This window comes from Symphalangus syndactylus, chromosome 5 (assembly GCF_028878055.3).
Source record: "Symphalangus syndactylus isolate Jambi chromosome 5, NHGRI_mSymSyn1-v2.1_pri, whole genome shotgun sequence".
NCBI lineage: Eukaryota > Metazoa > Chordata > Mammalia > Primates > Hylobatidae > Symphalangus > Symphalangus syndactylus.
Genome location: NC_072427.2, coordinates 37,724,682 through 37,752,563, shown reverse-complemented (window position 1 = coordinate 37,752,563; position 27,882 = coordinate 37,724,682). Strand labels below are relative to the sequence as shown.

The window sequence follows — 27,882 nt, the reverse complement described above, 5'->3', positions numbered from 1 at the left end:
ACATATTAGTTGCAGTAACACTAGTTGCTGTAATAAACAAACCCCAAAGCACATAATGCTGAACAAAATCGAAGTTTATTTCTTGCTCTTAAAATCCAAAAAATGAGTATTCCTCATTGGTGTGTGGGTTTCTCCCCAGTGGTGATTTAGAGAACCCGGCTGCATCTATCTTATGGCTCTGCCTTCTTTAACGTGGCTTCCAAGATGGTCGCATCCACCTGCATTGCATTGGCAGAAGGTGAAAGGCATAAATATCTTGTGTGAGAGGTTTTCATGGGCCTGGAATAGCAACATCATTTCCATTCATATTCTTTGACTAGACCTCAGTCAAATGGCTGTGCCTAACTGCAATGAAGACTGGAAAATGTAGTCTATTTGTGTGTCTTGGAAGAAAAGGGGATAGATTTGGTGAGCCACTAACCAATTTTGCCAGAGTGAGCATCCATCATACGGTTCTTCTCCATTTGTGATAATGAATACCTAAGTTGCCCTCACTTTTCCACCAGTCAGATAAAGCCATGAGGAAGGTCTTTGTACCTAAAAACCTTTGTGAGTTCTCTGTGATAAACACTAACATTTGATTTTGCCTATCTAACTTTTACCATTCTGACGTCCAAGTATAAAAAGTGGTATCTTGTGATTGCATTCCTCTGATTACTAATAAATTTGAGTATCTCTTCTATTTTGGGCTTTTGCTTCTGTGAATAGCTTGTTCTTTTCCTATGCTATTTTTTTCTATAGAGTTTCCTGTGGCATTTTTTTCGTACTGATTTGCATGAGTTTTTATATAACCTAGAAAATAATCACTCTTTTGTTTTAGATATTATAAACAAGTACAGAAAGCACATTCTTCTCAAGTACACATTGAACATTTCCCCCAGATACACCACATGCTGAGACATAATCAAACCTCAACAAATATCAAAGGAATGAAATCCTACAGATTGTGTTCTTCGACTGTGGAATTAAGCCAAACATCTATCATATGTAGCTAATAATACAACCCCCAACCGCTCTGAGATTTGGTAGGACTTCTAAATAACTTATGAATAAAAAAAAATCACATGAGATTTAGAAAATACTTTGAACTGAATAATAACAAAAACACAACAAACCAAAACTTGCAGGATCATTACAATTAAAAGTTCTCAAATGTAAATCTATTGCTTCAAAATTGTTCAGATCATAACTTCATTTGTTCTTGTCTAAATCCTTTTTTGATTTCCTACATCACCAAACCTAGCAAAATTATAAGGCAGGATAAGAGAAAAACCACTTATGAAAACAAAGATAAGGTGGAAGAACAATAATATATTTTAAACTAAGAAAAAAAAGCAAAGAAAACTGTGGCTTGACATATTTGAAAGGTTTGCATCATCTTGGTATATTATATTTGCTGTGTAAATAAGTACGTTAGAGAAGCTGATACAATTTCTTAATTTGATTCTTGTAATAAACATATATAATTTTATTTTATAAACTGTAGGATGTCAGCCAGACAGTGATTAGAGGAAAATGTATGGCCTTAAATGTATATATTAGAAATGAAAAAAAAAAAAAAAAGACTAAGAATTGGCTGGGTGAGGTGGCTCGCACCTGTAATCCCAGCATTTTGGGAGGCTGAGGCAGGTGGATCACTTGAGGTTAGAAATTCGAGACCAGCCTGGCCAACATGGTGAAACCCTGTCTCTACCAAAAATACAAAAATTAGCTGGGCGTGGTGGTGCACACCTGTAATCCCAGCTACTCGGGAGGCTGAGGCAGGAGAATTGCTTGAACCCAGGAGGAGGAGGTTGCAGTGAGCCAAGGTTGTGCCACTGCACTCCAGCCTGGGTGACAGAGCAAGACTCCATCTCAAAAAAAAAAAAAAGACTAAGAATTGAAAATCAGGAATGTAAAAGAAGAGCAACCAAATTAGGACCAAATAAAGAAAAAGCAAACAAGTAATAAAGAGCAAAAATCTGTGAAATAGAAAAAAATTTGCAATATGGGAAATAAATCCAAACATTCATTCTTTGAAAAGGTTAAAAAAACTGATAGGCCAGTCACAGTGGCTCATGCCTGTACTGCTAGCACTTTGGGAGGCTGAGGTGGGAGGATCGTTTGAGCCAAAGCTAAGGCTGCAGTGAACTGTGATCATTTCACTGTATTCAAGCTTGGGTGACAGAGTGAGACCTTGTATCCCCCCAAAAAATTGATAAATAGTAGTAAGATAATTAAGAAAAACAAAGAGAAAATATGAATTACCAGTATCAGGAATGAAAAAAGCAGGCTATAAAAACAGATGCTACAGACATTAAAATGATATAAAGATATTATAAAAATTGTGCGCTAATAAATTTGAAAATTTGAAGGAAGTGAATCAATTCTTTGAGAAGCCCAATTTACCAAAATGAACATAAGAAAAAGTACAAAATGTACATATACCTACGTCTATTTTAGAAACTTTAATCCATAATTAGAAACCTTCCCTCAAAGAAAATACTAGAGAAGAAAAAAGGGAAAATTTCTCAACTTTCAGGCCAGCATAACTTTGATATCAAAATATATCAAAGTTACTACAAAAAGGAGAAGTTACAGACTAATGTCTCTAATGAATAATAGAAGGCGGACAGTCGTGATGGCTCACACCTATTATCCCAGCACTTTGGGAGGATGAGGCAGGTGGATCACCTGAGGTCAGGAGTTCGAGACCAGCCTGGCCAACATACTGAAAACCTGTCTCTACTTACTAAAAATATAAAAATTAGCTGGGCGTAGGGGCACATGTCTGTAATCCCAGCTACTCGGGAGGCTGAGGCAGGAGAATCGCTTGAACCTGGGAGGCAGAGGTTGCAGTGAGCCATGATGTCGCCACTGCACTCCAGCCTGGGTGACAGAGTGAGACTCCATCTCAAAAAAAAAAAAAAAAAAAAAAAAAAAGAAAGTTCTATCCAACTCCATTAGGCAGGAAACCTCTCCTTGTCTGGAAGGCCCCTGACACTAACTCCAGGAGGCCAGAGCGTGGGTCTCAGTTGTACGAACTGGAGCTGGCTACTTAATCTCTTTGTGCCCAGTTTTCTTCGTCTGTAACATGAGAACTTGTTACCTAACTCACTGGCTCACAAGCTCAAAACAGAGTGAGAACATTCGAACACATTGCCGGGGGAGTGTAAACTGGATGTATTTTCTGGAAAGTAATTTGGCTAGATATATTCAGAAATATTCAAATCCTGTGAGCTAGTAATTCCATTACTAGAAATTTATTACTGGCACATAATCAGATATACAGACAAAAATACAAGTAAAAAGGTGTTTGTGGCACTGTTATTTTAATAGTAATATTTTTGTAAACATCTTGAAAGTCCAACAATCAGGGCATGGCCACCGAAATTATAACACATCTATTCTGATAAATGCAGCCATTATGAATTGCTGTAGCAGAATATTTGGTAACATTGAAAAATGCCCATGACTTTATGTTAAATGAAAAGAAAAAAAGATACAGAACTCTTTGTGTGGTATGGCTCCAATTTTGTTTCATAAACTATATATGTCTACGGACTCAGAAAACAGACTAGTGGGAAATTTACTGAAAATCTTATTGCTGGTGGTATAATTCTATATATAGTAAAAATTGACATTTGAAAAGTTGTCCCAGCATTCTTCATAAGCATGTGTTGCTTTGTTAATAAGAGAATCAAATATTTAAAAAGTAACCCAAATTAAAATTATTTGTGGGAAACCTCTTTGAAAATCATTGTGCTACACGTGAGATGTAAGTGCCGTTTCTGGGGCATTAGAAGCACAGACGGATTCCTGTTTAAATCAATACATTGGACTGCAAGGAAGATAAATGGGTGAGTGGGTGGCCATGCTGGGCACGGCTCCTAAGTCAGGCGCTCTGCCTGCCTGCTCCGCCCCTGCAGCCCAGCAGGGAGAGTCCTGCCAGCCCTAACCCGTTTGTTTTTCTTCTCCCCCTGGATCCACCACCCAGCTCTCCTTCCTCTGGTAGGTATGAACATGAACGAGTCTGTCTGGTCTTGTCTGCTAAGTGAATCATGCCTCAGAAATGGGAAATGGCCTCAAGGCCAGGGCCTGTCTCCATGGAAGAGCTGGGACTAGCCTCAAATGTGACATCAGCGTGAGTGCTGAGGGTTTCGCTGCAGCTTCCAGCCTAGATGGCAGGTGTGGGTGTTGCCATGTTTCTGGGATTCTGGGCCAGGTCCTGATGGAATGCGAAAGTGATACGACCAGACACAGGTGAGAAGAAGGCTGCTTCTCCTGTGGTATGATTTGAGGGCATCTTTAGGTCTCTCTGGTGCTGACTCACCCTCCTCCCATCCTAAAATCACCATTATAAAAACTCCTTTGCCAGGGAAGACAACTGAAAGGAGTGGACACGGAGGCTCCTGCTGAAATGCACGGGATCACACAAGGCAGCAACATCTCCTAATATTAGCACCGAGGCTCTGGAATCAGTCAAGCTTAGGTTTGGATCCCAACTCCACTACTGCTTGGGGATGTCCCTTGGTGCCGCTGACATCTGTAAATGATGACAAAAAGTACTTACATATACCAAGCAGATGCCAGGCACAATTCTAAGTGCCCTTCTATTAACTCACAACAACCTTATTAGGAAGTCACTCATAATCACATCCATATTACAGAGGAGGAAATTGAGGCATGGGGTGGTGAATTAACTTGCTCAAGGTCTCACAGGATCAGCACTAGGATGAGTCCACACCCACTGTGGCTTCTATGCTTTTAATGACCATGTTTGGGAATCTTGTTAGTATCAGGTGGGATAATAATAGAAACCATGACTTATTAGGGGCTTACTCAGTGCCAGGCACTGGACTAAATGCTATATAGGAATTTTCTCATTTGTTCATCCCAGTGCGTGGATGAGGCAAAGACTATTGTTAGGTGCTAACATCACCCTGGCAGGACAGCCAACTGTATACAAGGCCCTATGTTAAGGGCTGGGCCTTCAGGAGATTGCTATGGCATAAAGAGTTAAAATGCGTCCATAACAACTGTGATTCATGGTAGAATCATAGCTTGATGGAGCCGGAAGAAAGCTTAAAGGTCATCTGGTTCAGACTCATTTTTACTGATGACAAGAACCAGAGAGTGTGTGGGAGGGTGGTGGGAAGGTTTAATCCCACAGGAGTTTTGGGAGAAGATTTAGTGAGATGATAACAGCAGCCAGCACTTACTGAGTTTGGGTGCTGTGTATGCTCGTGTGTTCATCTCATTCAACCCTCCAAACAGATGAGGGTGACATTATTATCCCAGTTTCACAGATAGGGAAACTGAGATGTTGAGAAGCTGAGCAAGTACCTTGCCCAGCAGCACACAGCTAGCAAGTGGTGGAGTTAGGATGCTGCAGACTGCATTCCAGAGCTCGAGTGCTGAATTACCATGCTGAATGCCATCCCAGTGATAGTAGGAGGTTAAAAGGCCTGGGAAGAAGCTGGACTAGGTGGATGAGAAAGGCCTTTGGAGACTATGAAGTCTTGTACAGACACAAGTAATTTTTGGAAGGAGGTAAAAGTCCCAAGAGAGGTATAAAGTGATATAGACCTCAGGGCAAAATCAAGGAAGATGTCCAGGATGAGATGGCGTTTCTTTGGATGTGGATCTGTGCTCCTGGGGTAGGAGTGAGGGCTGTCCAGACTATGTGTGGGATGGTGGTGGGGTTTCCTCCAGCCCTTCCCCATTGGCATGGGATGGCTCAGTAAGTTAGTTAATTGGCCCCTTAGCCCAAGGGAAGTGACCAGGACCACAGAAAACTTTGGGCACCTAAAGCTGGGGTCCTGACTGCAAAGAACATGATGGGTGGGGAGAACTGAGAGGGCACAGAAGGTTGGTAGCAGGTGGGGTGGGGGTGGCCAGACAGCCTGAGTTCAAATCCTGATGTTCTCCCACACTCCGGTTATGAGGCCACAGACAAGCTACTCCACAGCTCTCTGCCTTAGTTTCTTCATCTGAAGAATGGGAATGATAATAATAGTATGTACTTCAGAAGCTTGTGTAAATATAACATGCTCATCTGTGTGAAACGTTTACTGTGATGCCTGGCACAGATATTTCTGTCATTCTAAGCCCAGGATACCGATTGTTACCCCTATACAGAGAAGAATGGGGTTAGAACAAAACAGACACACGTCTATTTCAACCTACTTTCCTGGTAAACCTAAATCTGGCAGAGATGAATAGCTTCGCAAAATAACACAGACTAGCCACCCCCTCTCCTCCAGCCTTGGTTTTGTTTTTGCCAATCATTAGATTTGCTTTTCAGGGAAAGGCAAGGAGAGTGGGAGGCAGAGAAGGCAGAGGCCAGTGGGCTGCCAGTTTTGTGAAACCGGGCTGATAGACTGTCAGTGGTTTCTGAGTTATCACTCTTATTTCTGACATCATCCTTTTGCAGCTCTGCTGGAATTTCTGAACTCTTGTGAATTAGCCTCCCCAGCCCCTTGTATACCGTGGGTTTACTCTCCATTCTTAGAGGTGGGCACATTCTTGCAGAGAAAACGCAGATGGGGACAAAGTCCTTTCTTGAGCAGGTTAATGGCAAAATAGAAGGATGACTGTCAGGTGGGCAGGAGGGGAGAAAAAGGCAAGAGAAACTAGTATGTACTGAGGCACCCCTTCATAGGACCAGGCTTGGTGAAGAAGCTGGCATGTTCCCATCACACCAGCCCTGCAAGGAAAAGATTTGACTCCATTGTACAGATGTAGAAACTGGCCCAGTGCCACAGCTTGTCCATAGATATGGAAATCCCACCCAGATCTATTCAACACTAAGGGTCACCCTCTTCCTCTATAGTACGTGAAAGGGGTATAAGATTAAAACAAGTGTCTTTACTGGTGCTTGAAAAATAACGTTTTTGCACACACTTTATCTGAGGAACTCCATTGACTCAGAGCTGCAGGCTGGGTTGACCTGACTTGGAAAAAGAACGCTTTGTGGAAGGCATGGCAAATTCTGCTCATAGGCCACTATAATGCCTAGGAAGCAAAGTGGGGGGAAAGGTCAGTCCTGCCTTGTTTCCAGGTGGAAGGCTGCAGTTTGTTGTCATTAGCAAATCAATCTCCATCAGAATATAGCTACTTGTAGTTATGTTTTACTACTGCACATTTGCTCAGTGGCTTTCTGTCTAGGGAGGAGGAAATAGGTCAGAAGCACAAGGAACTATTTCTGGGCCCTGGCCTTTGGGAAAGCAGCCTTGTCCTGTTTACACATCCTCTCTCCAGATTTGCACAACCTGACCACAGAAACGTCACCCTCTAAGCCCAGGTAAACAGGCAACTAAATAGTCTCCAGTCAGCCAATAGCTATTAAGAAACCAAGGGAGCCCAGAAGCCTATACTAAGCAACTTTGATAAACACAGAAGAAAACAGCAGCCCAAACCTCCTGACTTTGGGCTGCTGGAGCAAAGAGGTATTCCCATCTTGAGGTGGAGGCCACACAATGCAAGTTCTGAGCCCCTCTCCAGCACGACCCTTGAGCAGTCACCCCTTGTAGTACCCATCCAGTTACACCACCAAATTGAGGTAGAGAGGGCACAAGGAAGAAGGAAGTCTCTTATTCAGCAATGAGTCTGGATGAATCAGGTCTCCCTTAGAAAACAAAACTGGAAGAAGGGGCCTGTGTCTGGACTTTTTTACATCACCTTCTTCAGAAAGTTGGTTGGGAATAGAATGTAGAATGATTCAGGAACATAATAGGGTAAAAGGCTAAGAGGAGAAGGTTTTTCTAAAGAGCCAGGCACTCCTCCAGGTCAGCTTGTGCCCAGGTAATCAAAGTGTGTTGGCAGGGGAGAGGGAGGGTGGTAGGGAGACGGCGATAGAGATATGGAGAGATGGAGAGAGATAGAAAGGCAGAGAGGAGACAGATGGTATATGAGGTGCATGCTTGTTGTATGGAGCCAGAAAAGGAAGTCATCATGCATCTGAATGTGTCATTGCCAAGTTCCAAGACCAAAAAGCCTGGGTCCCTGTCAAACACTGGATTTTCTTATGACCCTGAAGTCCCCAAATAAACCAGCCAACTTCCCCCACTTCTCTATCAGCTATTTCAGAGACGCTACCAGTAGAATCTTATCTTCAGCCTTTATTGCCAATGTTGTTTTTGTTTATGGTAAGGAGAAAAATAACTCTCGTGTTTCTGTAGGGATCTGCAATAAGTGGGTAAAGCTGAGCTGTAGAATGGAGAGAATTTGAGAAATGACCCACACCTCCACCAATAGCTGCAATGGAAGTGAGGCCTTTACCTCCTAGAATTGGAATGGTGGGGTTCAAATAAAATAATGTATGTGAACTTGTTGAGCTGAGCCCTGTCCCTTGGAGTCATGTAAATGCATTTGTTCTTTCTCGATGGTAAATTTTGTCCTTTGGGGAAGGGAGGAAGAGGGAGGAAGTCACTTTCATATTGAGCTTTTTGAGACTGTCCCAGCAGCTTCATCACCTACCATCCACTCCTACCATCCTAATCCAAGGCCTGTCCCCCTATCTACTCTTGCCTTCCAGAGTTTATTCTTCACACAGCAGCCAGAGTGATCTTTTTAAAAAACACATATAGCATCTTGTCACTTCCCTCTTTAAAACCCTTCAAATGCCCCCATCATAGAGTAGACTTAAACCCTTTGCTATGGGTTATTAGGCCCTAATGTGTGTTTCATCCTCTTACTTCATCTCCTATCATCCTTCCTGCGGCCCACTCTGCTGCAGCCACACTGACCTTTCTGTTTCTGAGCTCACCAGACTGTTCCCTCCTCAGGGCTTTTATATTAGCTGACCCCTTTGCCTAGAATACCGTCTGTTCTTGTCACTTGTCATAGAGGTCTTGTCTGATCACCCAGACTAAATGAGTGCCCCCATCATTCTATTTCATTTGCTTCAGAGCAAATGGTAATACCAGTTCAACTGATCTTGTCTATCATTTGTTGACTTGTTTGTTCCATTACTGAATGCCTAGTGCTAAGCAGAGCCTGGCACGTAGTCGACCTCTAGTATTCGTTGGATAAATGATCGTTTCAAATCCTAACAACAATCTTGTGATGTCTGTGAGAAAACGGAGGTTCTGCCGGCTCAGGATGAGATTCCTGCTCTGTCTGAACGCGGGACTCGCTTTCCTTCCCAGGATATCTCGCTCCTTCCACCGCGAGCGCAGCTCCCCTTCGCTCCCATCTTTCTCTCACACTTAATCCCTTTCTCCGGGAATGTAAGGCCGTACTTCCAGTCCCTTCTCAGAGCCTGGTGCTGTGGCTCTCAAGCCCTCCCACATTTCGGGAACTCAGAAACACCGCCCTTTTCCTGAAATGGACCCTCCGAGTACGCGCAACCCTTTCCCTAACCCCGGATCAGGGGCAGAAAGAGGACCCGCACCATCTATGGTAAATAGGGTGGTCTCCTTAGCCCACTGGCTTAGCGCCCTCACTCCGCGCCCCCTCCCTAGCTGGAGACCTTCAGGGCCGTGTAGGGGCCAGGAAGAGGTTCCAGGAGTCAAGGGCATTGAGGACGTCCAGGCCCAAACGGGATGGGCCAACTGCGCGCAGCAGAACATTTCTCCACCGGGCCCGCGTGTGCCTGCCGGTTGGCTTAGGCGGAGACACCCCACTTAGCGTACCGCCCGCTCCCGCCCTCTCCTACCGGCCCTGTCTGCGAAAGCTCGCCTTCCTCCCCGCCCAAGTTCCGGCGCCGCTCTTGCGGGAGCGTTCCGCATCGCCCCGGGGACTCCCACGCGAGGATCTCCGAAGCCGCTGGCAGCGCCTGGCACTTCTGAGCTCGGGGGACGAGAGCCTGCAGGTTTCCTCCAGTCAGGGACGGCGAAGGGCAGAAAGCGCAGGAGGAGGCAGTGTTAGGCCTTAGGCCGGGTGGGCCGGGTCAGGAGAGACGCGCCCATCTTTCGCCATCCGGGGTGCGCGAGGTCCTCTCGGGACCCGGCCGGCGACCCGTAGCTCGGGCACGCGCCTGTCGCATCCCGCAGGAAGGAGGGGTCCGGCCTGAGGCCCGGGGCGGCGGCCGCCATGGAGATACCCTCGGTCCAGGGCCGGCGCCTGGGACCTGGCGGGTGGCCCTGACCGCCTTCCTCCCTGCCCGGGCTGGGTCGCGGACGTGCCCTTCGCGGCACTCGGCCTCCTCTGCGTCTCCGCCTTCCCCGGGCCGCACTGCTGCCTGGGCGCGGCGGCGGCGACGGCGCCCTGTTGAATGGGCTGTGAGGGCCCAGGTTTGAAGCGCTGGCGAACGCGGCCTCCGGGGGCGCACGGCAGCAGCAGCGGTGGCGACCAAACGGGTGTTGGAGTTGGCGGCGGCCATGGAGGGCCTGGCTGGCTATGTATACAAGGCGGCCAGCGAGGGCAAGGTGCTGACTCTGGCCGCCTTGCTTCTCAACCGGTCTGAAAGCGACATCCGCTATCTGCTTGGCTATGTCAGCCAGCAGGGAGGGCAGCGCTCCACGCCCCTCATCATCGCAGCCCGCAATGGACACGCAAAGGTGGTACGCTTGCTCTTAGAACATTACCGGGTGCAGACTCAGCAGACTGGCACCGTCCGCTTCGACGGGTAGGTACATCCCAATCCAGCCTCTCTACGACGCGCGCGGACTCGTTAATTCACGGGCCCTCCCCTCCCTCACCCTCTCTTACCCTCTCTTTATGTAGGTACTCACTTCTCCCCTTTTTGTACCTCCTCCTGCCCCACTAATGCCCACTTCATCTTCCAGGGCTAATACTCCATCCCGTGTTTTGCTGCCCGTCCTCATCAGCCCCTACCCCTCATTCCCTCTGTGGGAAGATAACCACACCCGCGGCCTTGAGATCTAATAGTCGTCTTCTCTACTAGATAGTCTGTGAACAAGCCATTTGGAGGAGGTGGCTGCCTTTCCAGGTTTTACTTTTAGTGGAACTAGTGGTGTAACTGATCAGAAATTAAGGAGGTCAGCGGTTAACATTGAAGAACTCCGAAAGAGTTATTTGGGCATCCATTTTTACCCCGTTCAAGTGTGTGGTTCCGTAAAACCTTCAGTGGGCTGCTGGGCGTTAATGTCAAAATAAGCACCTAGAACCAGCAGCAGCTGCAGCCTCATGAGGGATTGTCACGCAGCCAGACATCTCAAGACATGATTCCGATTCCTCCACATTGCTCGGTGTAGATATATTGGCTACAAAAATGGCATTGGACCTGATGTGGGAGATGATGCCATTCTTAAATTACATCTTATCCTGTGATGTTGTGGGGAAGCTTGATCATTTACTGTTAGTCGAGGTGGGAAGTTTAAAAATGCACATTGTTATGCCTAAGATTTGCCCTTTGAGTTTAATTGTACGAATTTTTGGGTATTTGACCAGAATTGTAGGTTTGACATTATCCTCTTTTCTATGCTGGAGGATCATAACATGTTTTACAGATTACAACTGTATAACGATTTTGCTGCATGTCTTTTGGTTGACTTGTGCTAGTACATAAGCTATTTTAGCATTTTTTTTTCTTTTGAAGTCAGTAGGGTCTGAGCATAAACACATATATCTTTAGTTTTGTGATTAGAAACTGCCTGGCTAAAACTCGACTGAAAAAGCATTTCTTCTTTAAGATGACTAGGGAAATGTTCTGTTTCGGTTGATTCTTTTTTAGGTTTAAACAATAAAAGCTTTTTCTTCTATTTTAGATGAGTGGAAAATATTCATAGCATTACATCTTAATGAAATGGTAGCCCGTGGGCAATGGCTTATATCACAGGTATCACCATTATACACATTAAGGAGATGTTTTTTTCATGTTGACCAAAGATGGCAACCTGATTCATGTTTGCTTTTCTTTACTGGCTTCCGTGTCTTCTCTGTAACTCCTTGCATTCCCGCACCTAGAGAGGGAGTGAAGCACAGTGACCTCTGAACCTCCAGTACCATTCCACCTGTATAAGCACATGCAGTCATTGAGATACGAATTTCTGTAATAACAGCTGCTTGGGAATACTGCTGCGGAGGCATTGTGCGTAAGGGAGAATAGTGGGGAGAAAAAAGAGTTAAGAATTTCGAAAGGTTTTGCTTATTGCCATCGTTTTCAGTCGTCAAAGAGATGTTTTGAGGTGGCAATTAAAAGAACCTGTAATGACTAGAAATGTAGCATTAAGCCTGTGTAGTGGCTTATCTTGCCCAATGTTCTGTACTGGCCAGAGAAATTAATGAGTTCGGTAAGTAAACATTTATTGAACACCTACTGCGTGCTAGGTTCTGTGGTAGGGATTGGATATGCAGTGATAAATAACACACTCTTCTGTCTTGGAGGATGTCAGTCTGGGTGGGGGGAGAGAAATTAATAACATAAATGAGTATTTGCAGATGCCATGCCATTTAGGGTTGTAGAAATCATTTGGACTACTGAGGGAAAACAGGGAAAGGAAGTGCTCAGTTTTACCCCGGGGGGAATCTAGAAAGGCTTCACAGAGGAGGTGATGTTCGAGCTGTGTTTTAAGGAATAGTGGTAGGACATGATGAAGACGGGCAGCAGCTTGGTGCTCTTGCAGTGACTAGTGTTTCAGTGCTGTTGCAAGAAGGGATTCAAGTTGGAGCAATTAAGAAAGAGATTGTGGGAGACTGGAGAGAGCTGGAGACCAGATACTGATGATCCCTGTATAAAGTACTAAGAGTAAGACTGGTTAAACTGCAATCTCAAATGTTTCCATCATTTAAGATTTCATCTCCTTGATTCTGTATATCAGTTTAGCTTATGGATTGTTACAATTATGAATTTATTAGCTGCCATGTAAAAATAGTTTAGTCTTTATTTATTAAATGCTTATGATGGGCCTAGCCTGTGTCATGTTCTGGAGGAAACGTAAGGTACAGGAAATCTAAGGTTTCTACTTTTGAGAAGCTTACAGATTAATTAATAAAAGAGATATTGAAGTTCCTGGTACTCTCTGTGCATTCACACCTTCTGTGAGATTATTTTGCAGTTTATCCCAGTCATTTTAGCATTTTAGAACCAAAAAAGAGTGTGATGATTTCACTTTGCATTTGTTTCAGACATTGTGAAAATGTTAGCCTGAGTACATTAACAATAGAAAGCTGACTTGACCCTTGGGGGCTGACCTTTGAAAAATACATAGCCAGCACTTGAGACACATGGCCATATAGGGATTAACAGCTGTGTGCTGAAGTAGATTATAGTGTTTCTAATTTTTAGTCATTCACATGCTAGCTTCATAATTTTTGGCCAAATTGTTCACTAACTATCCTGCTGTTTACTTAATAAATATCTTTTCTTTAAATTGTCTGTTATTTGCTTGATAGTTGTCTTTAGAATGTTTTACTTCTTAGCTTCATCCTGTGTAATTATGGGTTTGTTGTGTGTTTTGTGTGTGTGCGTGAGAGAGACATACATTAAATATTACAAAAGTTTTAAAAAGTCTGTTCTACCTAAAAACGTCTATAATACCTTAGGAAACGAAAGTGGATTCATGGTAGAGCCTCGAGGGGAAAGGGACCACCCACCTAGATTAAGCCATGGATATTTGAGTTCTTGTTCACTTTTTTTTTTTTTTTTTTTGAGAGGGAGGCTCGCTCTGTTGACCGGGCTAGAGTGCAGTGGTGAGATCTCGGCGCACTGCAAGCTCCGCCTCCCGGGTTCACGCCATTCTCCTGCCTCAGCCTCCCGAGTAGCTGGGACTACAGGCGCCCGCAACCACGCCTGGCTATTTTTTGTATTTTTAGTAGAGATGGGGTTTCACCGTGTTCGGCAGAATGGTCTCCATCTCCTGACCTCGTGATCCGCACGCCTCGGCCTCCCGAAGTGCTGGAATTACAGGCGTGAGCCACCGTGCCTGGCCTCTTGTTCACATTTTTAGGAGTAACATTTGAGATTATTTTACTTGTGGCTTGACATGTGAACACCATGTTGATATAGATGAGTGGACAAGAAGAAAAGTCACATGAGTGGGAATGAAAGAAAATCCCTTAGTTGAATAGTGGGAAGCTGTTTGTTAAGAATGTTATAAAAAGGGAACAGAACAAAGGGGAGGTGTCATGTGACCATGGAACATTGCGCTGGCCTGAGTTCTGAGGGTCTGACTGCTCTCTGTCAGAGTTTGTGGAGACCACCTGTCCTTGAAGGGATTTGCTGATGTGGATGGGGAGAATAGGACCTCCGAGAATTTTGAGGCTTTTTGTTGAGTGTTGTTACTTTTAAAGTCAGTGCTAGTACTAATACTTCTGATAAATGTTGAGGTAGAGGAAAGGCATGAGGGGCATGCCAGTATTTGACTTCATTTAGAAAGTCATTGGCAATATATATTTCAGGGAATTACATTTCATTTAATACATGATTTTTAAGGACTTTGGTTAAAATAAAGTGTGGATCATTTATATTTAAGGAATTTTTGTTTCCCTTTCAAATGGCTTGAACCAGGCATTTCTATTTCAGACTGAACCAGATAATAGATGAGCTCAGCCTTGTGATCAGAAGTGTTATCTCTTATTGTGAAAAGTTTCCATCATTTGATGGATACTATTTGTTTGAAAAAGGTGAATATCAGATTATAGTTTCTTGATTTGAAGATGAATACATAATAGAGAACTTGCGTTGTAATTTTGGACTGGGCCTAGAAAGATCATTGCTTTATAGTGCTTCTCCTTTAGGAACTTAGGAAATACTGCATTAATTTTATTTTATCTTTAATTTCTGTTAAATGTATTTGGTATTTTGTTTTGAGGCAGTGTAGTCTTACAATTTTAGCTAGATTTTATAGATGGAGGAATGTCCAAAATGTTAGTATTATAATTCTCTTTAATCTGTTTAATATTTTGATTTAGATGTAGAAATTCTAAATTTACCAAGGCTACTGTTTCTGAAGGACCAGTCTTGTGAAACATTCTGCTTTGAATTCTTTTGTCATAGAATATCTTTAAAATTTTTAATTGCCTCAGTAGAAATAGGTAATTGAACCTTTTTTTTTTTTTTTTGAGATGGTGTCTCGCTCTGTCGCCCAGGCTGGAGTGCAGTGGCCCAATCTCGGCTCACTGCAAGCTCCGCCTTCCGGGTTCACGCCATTCTCCTGCCTCAGCCTCTCCGAGTAGCTGGGACTACAGGCGCCCGCCACCACGCCTGGCTAATTTTTTTTTTGTATTTTTAGTAGAGACGGGGTTTCACCGTGGTCTCAATCTCCTGACCTCGTGATCTGCCCACCTTGGCCTCCCAAAGTGCTGGGTTTACAAGCGTGAGCCACCGCGCCCGGCCTAATTGGAACTTTTTTGAAGCTCCTGTCAAATGACTGTAGCTCAAGGGAAAAAATGGAAATTATTAGACTATACCAGGAAAAATATTAAACTGACCAAGTAGTTTCCATTATAAAAACCAAGTGAATACTTGTAATTTAATGTTTACTCTCACATCATAGATTCTGAGAAGTTTGAGATCAGAAAAATATTTTAATCACTTTTTGTCTCTTTTCATCTCTAAAATGAGGGTAATGCTTTTCTTATAGGGTTATTGCTAGGGTTAAAGATAATGTGACTGCCTATTTTAATCTAACATTTCTTGAGTTTGAAGTAGTTTAGATTCCTGTTCCGTGGCATATAATAATTACGTGTTTTAAAAACCAGGCCAGTTGCAGTGGCTCACACCTGTAATCCCAGCACTTTGGGAGGCCTAGGTGGGGAGATCATTTGAGCTCAGGAATTTGAGACCATCCTGGGCAACACAGTGAGACCTCATCTCTACCAAAAAAAAAAGAAAAAAAAAGGTAGTATGCAGTCTCAGCTACTCAGGAGGCTGAGGTGGGTGGATTCCTTGAGCCTGGGAGATCTAGGTGGCAGTGAGCAGTGGTTGTGCCACTGCCATGAGCAGTGATTGTGTCACTGTACTTAGCCTGTGCAACGGAGCAAGACCCTGTGTCAAAACAAAACAAATCCAGTGCAAGGAAACATTGTAACTATGTAATTATCACTATGTATTAACTTTGTATTTTTTGATTATATTAATCAGTTTGGAAATGTTCTTTAAATTGAAACAAATGTTTGAACAATGATGTGTACTATGTTTCCTTACGTTTGATGCATTTTATGGTATTCCAAGTACTTTTGTATTTTTAATCTCATGTAAACTTTTTTTTTTTTTTTTGAGATGGAGTCTCACTCTTGTTGCCCAGGCTAAAGTGCAATGGCGCGATCTTGGCTCACCGCAACCTCTGCCTCCCGGGTTCAAGCAATTCTCTTGCCTCAGCCTCCCAAGTAGCTGGGATTACAGACATGCGCCACCACTCCTGGCTAATTTTGTATTTTTGGTAGAGACGGGGTTTCTCCGTGTTGGTCAGGCTGGTCTTGAACTCCTGGCCTCAGGTGATCCGCCCACCTCGGCCTCCCAAAATGTTGGGATTACAGGTGTGAGCCACTGTGCCCAGCCCTCATGTAAACTTTTTAGTTATTTATCTGCATAATAGTTAATATTATAACTATAATATAATAGTATAATAGGACATAATAATAGTACCTACTTCAGGATTATTGTGAAGATTAAGTGAGATATTTTGCATATTCAGCAGTGAATACAGTGCTTGGCACTGTATTTGGTATAAATTACTTGAATTGAAATTACTTGAAATTGAAATTACTTGAAAGTATTTGGTATAAATTACTTGTATTCATTTAAACTGTTTTTCTTTGAAATCATTTGTGCCTGTTTTTGTTTTTAATTATATCTGTTTTTTTAGTGGAGGTATATCATATCTAGTAAAGTATATGAATCTTGTGTACAATACTGTATGATGAATTTTTAATGTGTTTACATCCATCTAGTCACTTTCTAGATCAATATGTACAACATTTTATCACTCTAAAAGTTTCCCTTGTGCCCCTTCTCAGTTTCCTCCCTTTCCTTCCCAGAGGTAATGATTATTTTGACTTCTGATAGGGTCTGGCTATGTCCCACCCAAATCTTATCTTGAATTCACACGTGTTGTGGGAGGGACCTGGTGGGAGGTAATTGAATCATGGGGGCAGGTCTTTCCCATGCTGTTCTCTTGATAGTAAGTCTCACGGGATCTGATGATTATAAGGGGGAAATTCCCTGCACAAGCTCTCTTTGCCTGCTGCCATCCATGTAAGATGTGACTTGCTGCTCCTTGCCTTCTGCCATGATTGTGAAGCCTCCCCAGCCATGTGGAACTGTAAGTCCAGTAAACCTTTTTCTTTTGTAAGTTGCCCAATTTCGGGTATGCCTTTATCAGCAGCGTGAAAATGGACTAATACAACTTCTGACACCACAGATTAGTTTTGCCTGTACTTGAACTTCCTATAAGCAGAATTATGTAGTATATACTTTTTTTGTCTGGCTTTTTTCACTTAACACAGTGTCTTTGAGATTCATCCATGTACTTGCATGTATCAGTAGTTTCTTTTTTTAATGATGTGTGGTATTCCACTGCATAAATATACTACAGTTTATCCATTTCCTATTAATTAACATTTTGGTTGTTTCCAGTGTTTGTTATGAATAAAACTGCAGTGAACATTTGTGTATATTGTTTGGTGGACATTTGCATTTAGTTATCTGGTATATATCAAGGAGTGGAATTGCAGGGTCATCAGGTGGGTGTAAGTTTAACTAACAGATATTGCCAAATAGTTTCCCCAAAGTTCAACAACCAAATTACATTCATATTTGCAGTTTCCACCAGCATTGAGAATGTCGGTTGCCACATCTTGCTCAACACTTATTATTGCCCTATCAGTCTTGTTAAATTTAGCTGTTCTGCTAGGTGTGTATGTTGGTAAACTGGTTTTAATTTGAATTTCCCTGTTAAGTAATTATCTTGAGCATCTTTTCATATGCTTCCTGGCCATTTGGATATCTTTTGTGAAGTATGCTTGTTCAGTCTTTCTTTTTTTTTTTCTTAAATTGAGTAGAGACAGGATCTTGCTGTGTTGCGCAGGCTGGTCTTGAACTCTTGGGTTCAAACAGTCCTCTTCTTAGCCCCCCACAGTGCTGGGATTACAGGTGTGAGCCACTGCACCTGGCCACTTAATCGCTTTGTTTATAATGTTTTTTGATGAACGGAAGTTCTAGTTTTAATGAAATCCAATAAATTCTTTTTCTTTAATGGTTAATGCTTTTTTTTGGTATTCTGTTCAAGAAATTGTGATCAACACTAAATTGATTAAGATAGTCTATGGCTTTTTTTTTTATTTTGAGAAGCTTCTCACACTGTAGGTCTATACTGCGTCTCTAATTTTTGTATGTACTGTGAGGTAGGAATCAAGGTTAATTATTTTCCATATAGATTATCTTGTTGCTCCAGAACTATTTATTAAAAAGACCATGTTTTCTACCTGAATTTCACTGGAGCCTTTGTCAGAAATCAAGGGATTCTGTATGTGTGAATCTATTTCTGGAGGTTTTTTTTTTTTTTTTTTTTGGTCTGTTGATAATATTATTCTCTCCCCGTGCCAGCACTTATTTTAATTACTGTAGTTTGTCCTCTAACTTTATTTTTCTTGAAGATTATCTTGGTTGTTTGCATTTCCATATTCTTTTTAGAATTGGCCTGTCAGTTCTTTCTTTCTCTCTTTCCCTTCCTCCCTTTCCTTCCTCTCCTTCTCATTGTAGAGAGAGGGTCTTGCACTGTTGCTCAGGCTAGAGCGCAGTGGCCTGATCATGGCTCATTGTAGCCTCGACCTCTTGGACTCACACACAAACACACACACACACACACACACACACCACAACCTGCTAGGATTTTCATTTGGTTTATATCAAATCTATAGATCATTTTGGGGGAGAATTGACATCTTAACATTATAGAGTCTTCTGGATCATGAACATGGAATATTTTCCCATTTATTTAGATTTACTTATCTCAGGAGTGTTTTGTAGTTTTCAGTGTAGAAGTCTTGCGCATTTTTCATTAGATTTATTACTATTTATTGGTATTTTCTGATGCTGTTGCAAGTGGTATTTTTTGACAATAAATAAATGTTTATTGAACTTTACATAATCATGACAATAAAAACATAATAAATGAATTTTAAACCGAATTGTTTGCAAAACATATAGTTGGCATCACTGATGTAGTGTCTTATTTTCTTGATTCATTCTTTTTTTTTTTTTTTTTTTTTTTTTTGAGATGGAGTTTTGCTCTTGTCACCCAGGCTGGAGTGCGATGGTGCAATCTCAGCTCACTGCAACCTCTTCCTCCTGGGTTTAAGTGATTCTCCTGCCTCAGCCTCCTGAGTAGCTGGGATTACAAGCATGTGCCACCACTCCTGGCTAATTTTTGTATTATTAGTAGAGACGGGGTTTCACCATGTTGGCCAGGTTGGTCTCAAACTCCTGACCTCCGGTGATCCACCTGCTTTGGCGTCCCAAAGTGCTGGGATTACAGGCATGAGCCACCACACCCGGCCTGATTCATTCTTTAGTTAAAAAAAAATCAATTAACAAATGCATTTTTAAAAATAAAAATTTAATTTTAGGAGGCTTCTGATCTTTTTTGAGGTATATCTTACACAGAGTAAAATGCAGAGATCTTAAGTATGCAGTTTGGTGAGTTTTTTCCCTAAATATCCATGTGGCTGCCACCTAGATGAAAATATAGGACATTTCCAGTACCTTCAAGTCTCTTCCCAGCCAGTCCTAGCCTCTTCTCTGTAGGTAACCACTGTTACTGAGAGGGCTTTTGTTTATAAACATTTTGTGTCATTATCTGAAACTGAAGAAGTAATTGCTTAAATTATTATAAAATGAGTATTTCAGTAGAAGTGATAAAGGGTATTGTTTTTTGTGGTGATGTTAACTGGGGTTAAACCATGATATTTATATGTCTTAGTATGTTCTGTGGTATTATAACAAAATACCTGACACTGTAATTTATGAACAGAAATTTCTCATATTTCTGGAGGCTGGAATGTTCAAGATGAAGGTGCCAATAGGTTCAGTTGTCTGGTGAGGGCCGCATCATCCAGAGGAAAGGAATGCTGTGTCCTCACATGGTGGAAGGTGAAAAGGCAAGTCAGCGGAACGTTGCTAACACCTCTTTTTTTTTTTTTTTTTTTTTTTGAGATGAAGTTTTGCTCTGTTGCCCGGGCTGAGTGCAGTGGCACGATGTCGGCTCACTGCAGCCTCTGCCTCCCAGGTTCAAGCGATTCTCTTGACTCAGGCTCCTGAGTATCTGGGATTATAGGTGTGTGCCACCATGCCCGGCTAATTTCTGTATTTTTGGTAGAGATGGGGTTTCACCATGTTGGCCAGGCTCGTCTTGAACTCCTGACCTCAAGTGATCTGCCCACTTCAGCCTCCCAAAGTACTGGGATTATAGGCATGAGCCACCACGCCAGGCCTAACGCCTCTTGTGTGTGGTCCTTAATCTCATTCACAAGTGGAAGAGCCCTCATGACCTAATCACCTCTTTAAGACATCACCTCTTAACGCTATTCATGTTTGGCAACACCTGAATTTTGGTGGGAACACATTCAAACTATAGCACCAGGAGCATTATTCTCTTTTCCACTTCATGGGGGATATAATTTGACCAGTGTTATAAGGTTGTATAATGAGAAGCTCACTAGTGTGGTTTTTGGTATGTATATTTAATTGCCCTAGTGAATATTGCTTTGATCAACCTTTCTTCTTAACACTTCCAAATGTACTTATTGCTTCTAGCACAGTAGACTATCTCCAGCAAAAATCTACTTATTAGATCTTTTGGTTAGTGGTAAGAAATTTAGAAATTAAGGTTGGGGAAAAATTGACAGTAGAAAGGTGGGAAAGATCGGACTCTAGCAATAGTCTAATTTTGTACGTTAAGTAGTGATCTAGCACATATCAGATGTTTAGTAAGTGATAAATATGAAGCCACAAGTCCAGTCATGTTAGAGAAGATATCTGCTTGGTTTTCCAAAAGTGCTAATTATTTCCTGCTGTTAGTATTTTTTTCCTATAGTGGTTGATTGAGCAACACACAGACAAGCAGTATATGCACACACCTATACATATATGTTTTTAAAACTTTTAAATTGGAGCATAACGTAACTTAGAGAAAAATGCACTAATTATAAATATATAAAAATTTCACAAAGTGAACATATTTGTTTACTAGAGTCCCCTTTGTGCTTTCTCCTATTCACTACCTCTCCCCAAAAATAACCAGTATCCTCACTTCTAACACTGCAGATAGGTATGTAAATGTAATAATACAATATGTGCTGTGTTCATCTGACCTCTTTTTCTCAGCATCAGGTTTATGTTATCTGTTCATATTGTGTATGGAGCAGTAATTACTTCATTCTCATTGCTGTAGTATAGTCAATTAGCTTAGGGGAAACTTACCTGCTTTATTTTTTTCTTCTTAAAGCAGTGTCTAACACAGCTTTAATGTAGGGTTGGGGTGGCTTTCATAATTGTCAGAAACTGCTTGCTACCTGGAGGCTACTGGGAAGGAGGAACATGCTGTTCTCCTAGGAACCAGTGAATCAACTTGGTGGTGAAGAAGCTACCTCCACACATTTCCTCTGTGCCTTCTGAAATGTATTTACTTTTGCTAGTAGAAAGTTGGTGATTTTTCAGGTTTGTTTTTTAGGGTTATATACTCTAGTAGTAACAGTAATAGCTAGCATATATTGAGCTTTATATTAGGTACAAGTACTATGCAAAGTGCTTTCCTTAAATTACCTGTTTTTATTTTCATGAGAACTGATGTTTTATTAACGTTCTGGAGAGTGAGGTCTTGGTCGGTGAGAGTGAATACATCCCTTAAACATATGTTAGGCTGTGGCCTCCGTTATCTAACTGCTTATTCTTTTCATGTGTAGGTATGTCATTGATGGTGCCACTGCTCTTTGGTGTGCAGCTGGAGCAGGACATTTTGAAGTTGTTAAACTTCTAGTCAGCCATGGAGCCAACGTGAACCATACCACAGTAACTAATTCAACCCCCCTGCGGGCAGCATGCTTTGATGGCAGACTGGACATTGTGAAATACTTGGTTGAAAATAATGCCAACATCAGCATTGCCAACAAATATGACAATACCTGCCTAATGATTGCGGCATATAAGGGACACACTGATGTGGTCAGATACCTTTTAGAACAACGTGCTGATCCCAATGCCAAAGCACATTGTGGAGCCACAGCATTGCACTTTGCAGCTGAAGCTGGACACATAGATATTGTGAAAGAGCTGATAAAATGGCGTGCTGCTATAGTAGTGAATGGCCATGGGATGACGCCATTGAAAGTAGCTGCCGAAAGCTGTAAAGCTGATGTCGTTGAACTGTTACTCTCTCATGCTGATTGCGACCGAAGAAGTCGGATTGAAGCTTTGGAACTCTTGGGTGCCTCCTTTGCAAATGACCGTGAGAACTATGACATCATAAAGACATACCACTATCTATATTTAGCCATGTTAGAGAGGTTTCAAGATGGTGATAACATTCTCGAAAAAGAGGTTCTTCCACCAATCCATGCTTATGGGAATAGAACTGAATGTAGAAATCCTCAGGAACTGGAGTCCATTCGGCAAGACAGAGATGCTCTTCATATGGAAGGCCTTATAGTTCGGGAACGGATTTTAGGTGCTGACAATATTGATGTTTCTCATCCCATCATTTACAGGGGAGCTGTTTATGCAGATAATATGGAATTTGAGCAGTGTATCAAGTTGTGGCTTCACGCCCTGCACCTCAGACAAAAAGGTAACAGGAACACCCACAAGGATCTTCTTCGATTTGCTCAAGTTTTCTCACAAATGATACATTTGAATGAAACTGTGAAGGCCCCAGACATAGAATGTGTTTTGAGATGCAGTGTTTTGGAAATAGAACAAAGTATGAACAGAGTGAAAAATATTTCAGATGCTGATGTCCACAATGCTATGGACAATTATGAATGTAATCTCTATACCTTTCTGTATTTAGTGTGCATCTCTACCAAAACACAGTGCAGCGAAGAAGATCAGTGCAAAATTAACAAGCAGATCTACAACCTGATTCACCTTGATCCCAGAACTCGTGAAGGTTTCACCTTGCTGCATCTGGCTGTTAACTCCAATACTCCAGTTGATGATTTCCACACCAATGACGTCTGCAGCTTTCCAAATGCACTTGTCACAAAGCTCCTGCTGGACTGTGGTGCTGAGGTGAATGCCGTGGACAATGAGGGAAACAGTGCCCTTCATATTATCGTTCAGTACAACAGGCCCATCAGTGATTTTTTGACCTTGCACTCCATCATCATTAGCCTAGTTGAAGCTGGAGCTCACACTGACATGACGAATAAACAGAATAAGACTCCGCTAGACAAAAGTACAACTGGGGTATCTGAAATACTACTTAAAACTCAAATGAAGATGAGTCTCAAGTGCCTGGCTGCCCGAGCAGTTCGGGCTAATGACATTAACTACCAAGACCAGATCCCCAGAACTCTTGAAGAGTTTGTTGGATTTCATTAAGTGACTGGATATGTAAAGTCGTTTAATGTGGTGCTAAAAAGTAAAGGACTTTAATCACAGACAGTAGAATTATGTGTTCATAAATTCTGCTTTTCTTTCCACTACCCTTCCTCCCATCCCATCCTTCCTTAGTTCTGTATTTGTTTTTCTTGCCTCATGATAATTGATTTCAGACAGACTTTAAACAAAGCCACATTGTTTTGGTGTAACTATAAGGTATTTGGATATTGGTCACCTATTTGTCTTTCTTTTTTTTAAAGGAACAGATATAAAATGTTTTGTTTATGTAACAAAGGACATTTATAATTTCAAGTTGATAATGTTTTAAACAGCTGCTTACAAAAGTATTTCTGTTAAGCCTATGTCAGCATGTTATCCATGCAGCAGTTTTGAGGATTTTATGAAGAAAAAGAGCTAAAAAGGAACATTAAAAGGAATGGGATATCCAGGTGTTCTGCACATGCCAAACTGCTGTAGATAGTTTACACTCTCCCATTATTTATACAGAGTGATGCAGCACATTTTAGCATTCCGGAGGATTTTTTAAAAATAGCTGCAGATTAATCTGGAAAATGTGCTAATTTAATAATAGTTACAAATTTATAAAGTTAAATCCATTTGAAATTGTTGCATTATGCTGGGTAGTATATACAAAATGGTTATCATCTTAAACCAACTTTTCAGAGAATCTTGATGGACTCTGCCTTTAGGCTTGAATTCTTCAAAGTCTATTTTAATGAAATTTATCTAAATTGCAGCAGTCTATTTGATTCAGCTCACAGACATGTAAAAATTATGAATGCTGTTTTCTTATGAAACAAATTGTCACAGTGTAGTTATACATTCTATTTTTGTCCCCTTTTCCCTTTTCCTCCTGTATCTTTTAAAATTTGGAAACAACTTTTCCAGAAGGCATTATTTATGCCTCCCTAATAAGGTATTTTATTTATAACAGATGAAAAGGAACCAGGATATTTTTGAATTTTTTCACTTTCTTAGACTGTGACAAGAAGTAAAAATATCACTAGTGTGGTATAGGAACTTACGTGTTTTTTATGATGAAAATAATTCTCAATGCCACTTGAAAGGTAATTGTGTCTGAGAGCTGCAAATTTTTCAACCACAAAATGTCACTTATTCCTACAGGTTATACAGAGGTCTTTATGGTTTTTTTGTTTTGTTTTGTTTTAATGGCAACATTGTAACTGTCAAACTAAAAAGGTATTCTGTGATTATCTTTTAAGCGTTACAGAAATTCAAGTGAAAGTTATATGCTTATTTCTATTGATGTTAAAAATGATAATGAAAACAAAATTAGCTATATCTGTAATTTTCTCTCTAGTGCCAAATGAATGCCTTAGCTACTCATAGTGCATGGTACTGTAAGTGAAGACCTGTAGCTTTTTTTTTTCTTTAATGAAAAGCATTATAATGATGTAGCAGCATCAGATACAAACTTAAAAAAAAAGTTTCAATTAACATTTTATATATGGATAATGCTTTGTAAAGTATAAGAGAAAGGTTGCAGTTGGATCAGTATAAAACAATGACCAAGCCAAAATCAGCACCTAGGGCCTTAAATAAAATAGAGATACCCCACAAAATGAAGTATTTTGAAGGATGGGAGGAGACAGAATGGGGGACTATCCCCCAAGGATGCAAGATACTTTTTACAGTTGCTATCATTATACTTTGTCTTCTTGCTTCAGTTAGGAAGGTTTTGATGGTAAATTCTGTCATGGTAATAGATATCTATTTTCCTAACTTGAGATTTTACAAGGAAGGTTTTTAGGTTGGCTTAAACGAGGTATTTATTTGAGTGAGCCCTAATTTGAAAATTACCAGACTTGATCCTCCTGGTATGAATCAAGGAAATACTGTACCTTGCTCTTAGCAACTCTCAGTGGCCTGAAAGAGAAAATGCACTTCTTCAAGGTGAGTGAATCATGCTTTTTCCACAGTTCAGATCAGACCCTTTATTTTTCAAACTACAAGGCCTGCTTATTGGACAGTCTAAGGAATAGCTTTGATACTTGGTATTCAGTTGGTTCCATTATTAATGTATATTATTTTAATTTAAACATCAAAACTTAAAATATCAGATAATGTTGCATGTTTTAAAAACACATTTCATCCCTTTGGCTACCCAGGACCAGCACTATTTAAGACACTGCTTATTTATAAAATGAGGATAATGATTATATGTACATATTCAGACATCAAAATTTAATGACATTCTATTTTGAGAAGGGAAGACAATGCTGAAGAAAGTAAAACTGTTGATTGAAATGCTGACAGGTTAGAGAACGAATTTGAAGACAGTGGAACAAACTATGAACTATGCTAATGGTAATTAGATTTTTTTTGTTTATTTAGTATAGTGGTAAATTGTGTAGTATCTTGCTGAGAATCTAATTCTATCTTGTAAAATCAATCCAAATGTGTATTGTGAAACACCTGTATAAAATCATTTTTGAAATAAGTGATCTACATGCCTGTTTTTTAAAAATGTTTTTGGTAGAATTGTTTGAAAATATGTTTAGCCAGACCCTTCCCCAACTTAATTTTTTTTTAAAAAAGGAAAATAGGTAAGAAAATGATAGTTCTATATCTCAGCCCTCTGTGAACTCTAGGCTGTCTCCATTTGGCAGCCACTTTGGTCATTTGATGTTTACTATTGGTATACTTATGCTTTGAATTGTAACTCTTCATTGATGGTATTACAGATTCAACCAAAACTTCTCTGTCCTGTTCAGTAATTGTTATATAAATCTGGATGAGCTAGGGAGGCCCAGGTGGATGTTTTCATTCGCAAATCATGAGAAACTTAAGTGGGTTTTATGCACTTGATAGAGTTGGCAAAATTGAACTATTGAGTTTAAGTTAACTATTTAACTCAAGGAATGGGTGGCAAACCCATCCCCTCAATTGATAAAGAAGGGGGAACATTTTTACATTAGAACTGACACTGACAACATAGCTTTTTCAGTCCACCCTGGTTGCTCTAGTAGCTCACAGCCCAATCACGTTAAGGTTCTTTGCTGTGGGAATTTTAAATAACCAAACCCCAAAGCAGACCATCTGTAAGCTTTGGTCTGCTTGTTTCTGAGAAGGGTTTTATTTCATAATACTAATAGTGGCCTAATAATTGGTAATTGTGAGAACTTAGACATGATAGCATTGTTTGAAGTAAAATATGATTTGGGGGCAGCACCTTTCTAAATACCAACTCTGTTTGACAAATGTTTTGAAAATTAAAATTTCAAGTGAGCAACACCCTGTTAAGAGTTTCCACTATAGTTGAGGCAGCTACTTTATGAATAAGACCACTTTGGGTTATTCAAGCAGAAGCATTTCTTTTTTTTGGAATAGGGTGGGATGAGGAGTGAGTTGCCAGACCTTTGATTACAGTTTACTGGTTTAGAAACAGCCAGTGGCTGAATTAGTGCATAGATGAATGAAAGTATAAAGAACTTGTTTTTTATGGTAGATTTTCTGTAAGAATCTTAAATGTTCCTTTTCAGATTAGTCAGATGTGTTGATGCACACATGACTATTCTGTTTTTCTCACTGACTATAACATTAAAAAGGGGTTAAAGAAAACAAAACTCTGCCTTTTGTGCTATAAAATATTTTTAGTCCAGAGGTTTTAAGCTGTGTGTCCATTCCTACTCTGAAAATGCATAGCTTTGTTCTGGATGTCATCTCTTGAAAGTAGAAAACTCCTATGTGTTTATCACATTGCAGGGCTTTCTTATGTATTTTCTGGCAGACTTGCCCAAATCTTTAGATGGGCTGGGTTGTACAGCATGCCCTCCCCCAAATATGGGATCTGAAATAAATACCACACTATTGATAGTGGAGATATATTAATTTTTAAAACTGTAAAGTAAATGTGGTCTCTAGTCTAGGTTTGTGGTGTGTACCTTTGTGTTAATGTGTAGGGAAGAGACAGTGACTTGATGTTTATGGGGAGTGTATCTTGATGTGTGTATAGGGGTAAGTATTGCTAAATTATTAACAGCTTTTATTCAGGGTGAGTCATGTGATGAATGGCCTAATCAGGAAAATGAAGGAGCGAAGATGCAAGCTTGCCAAATGATGAAACGAACAAGATTTTGTATCTATTTTTTATCAGGTGTCGTAAAATTTGTGCATGGCTTTTTGTTGTTGTTGCTTAGTAACTGGTAGAGAAGAAAAGATGAGGAAAGAAACTCAGCTTTCCTCACCAGTCTTTTCAGAGGTACACAGTTGGGGAGTAAAATCTGACTGGCCTAATCGATGGAAAAGACCCTGTCCTTTTCACCCCATCCTGCAATCCTCCGTGCAGAGGAACTACATTGTTGTATTCTAGTAATTCACTGTGATTTATAACAAACCGGTGATGTCATTCTATTGTGCACTTTTGTCAAACCATTTATGTGACTTTAATAAACATAGTAAACTTGCCGACTGCA

General features: G+C 41.0%; 1 protein-coding gene and 2 long non-coding RNA genes across 5 annotated transcripts; 1 reads left to right on the top strand and 2 right to left on the bottom strand.

Annotated features, from left to right (window-relative positions):
• Positions 1-56: 56 nt before the first annotated feature.
• Positions 57-9,780, bottom strand: LOC134736601 (uncharacterized). The gene is made up of 2 exons (XR_010120701.1): positions 9,641-9,780; positions 57-218 (listed from the first exon to the last, which is right to left on the bottom strand). It is a non-coding gene; the product is annotated as an uncharacterized lncRNA (long non-coding RNA).
• FEM1B (fem-1 homolog B) lies at positions 6,768-27,882 on the top strand. Of its 2 annotated transcripts, none has more exons than XM_055277987.2 (2): positions 6,768-10,552; positions 21,790-27,882. In XM_055277987.2, exons 1-2 carry the CDS (start codon positions 10,305-10,307, stop codon positions 23,423-23,425), a joined length of 1,884 nt encoding a protein of 627 aa, XP_055133962.1. In that variant the 5' UTR covers positions 6,768-10,304; the 3' UTR covers positions 23,426-27,882. The 2 variants fall into 2 exon arrangements, with proteins under 2 accessions (XP_055133962.1, XP_055133963.1); XM_055277988.2 differs by lacking the exon at positions 6,768-10,552 and adding an exon at positions 13,982-14,214 and having other exon boundaries at positions 21,790-25,911.
• On the bottom strand, positions 11,277-13,982 carry LOC129482340 (uncharacterized). Of its 2 annotated transcripts, none has more exons than XR_010120700.1 (2): positions 13,751-13,982; positions 11,277-11,849 (listed from the first exon to the last, which is right to left on the bottom strand). It is a non-coding gene; the product is annotated as an uncharacterized lncRNA (long non-coding RNA). The 2 variants fall into 2 exon arrangements; XR_008657666.2 differs by having other exon boundaries at positions 13,719-13,845.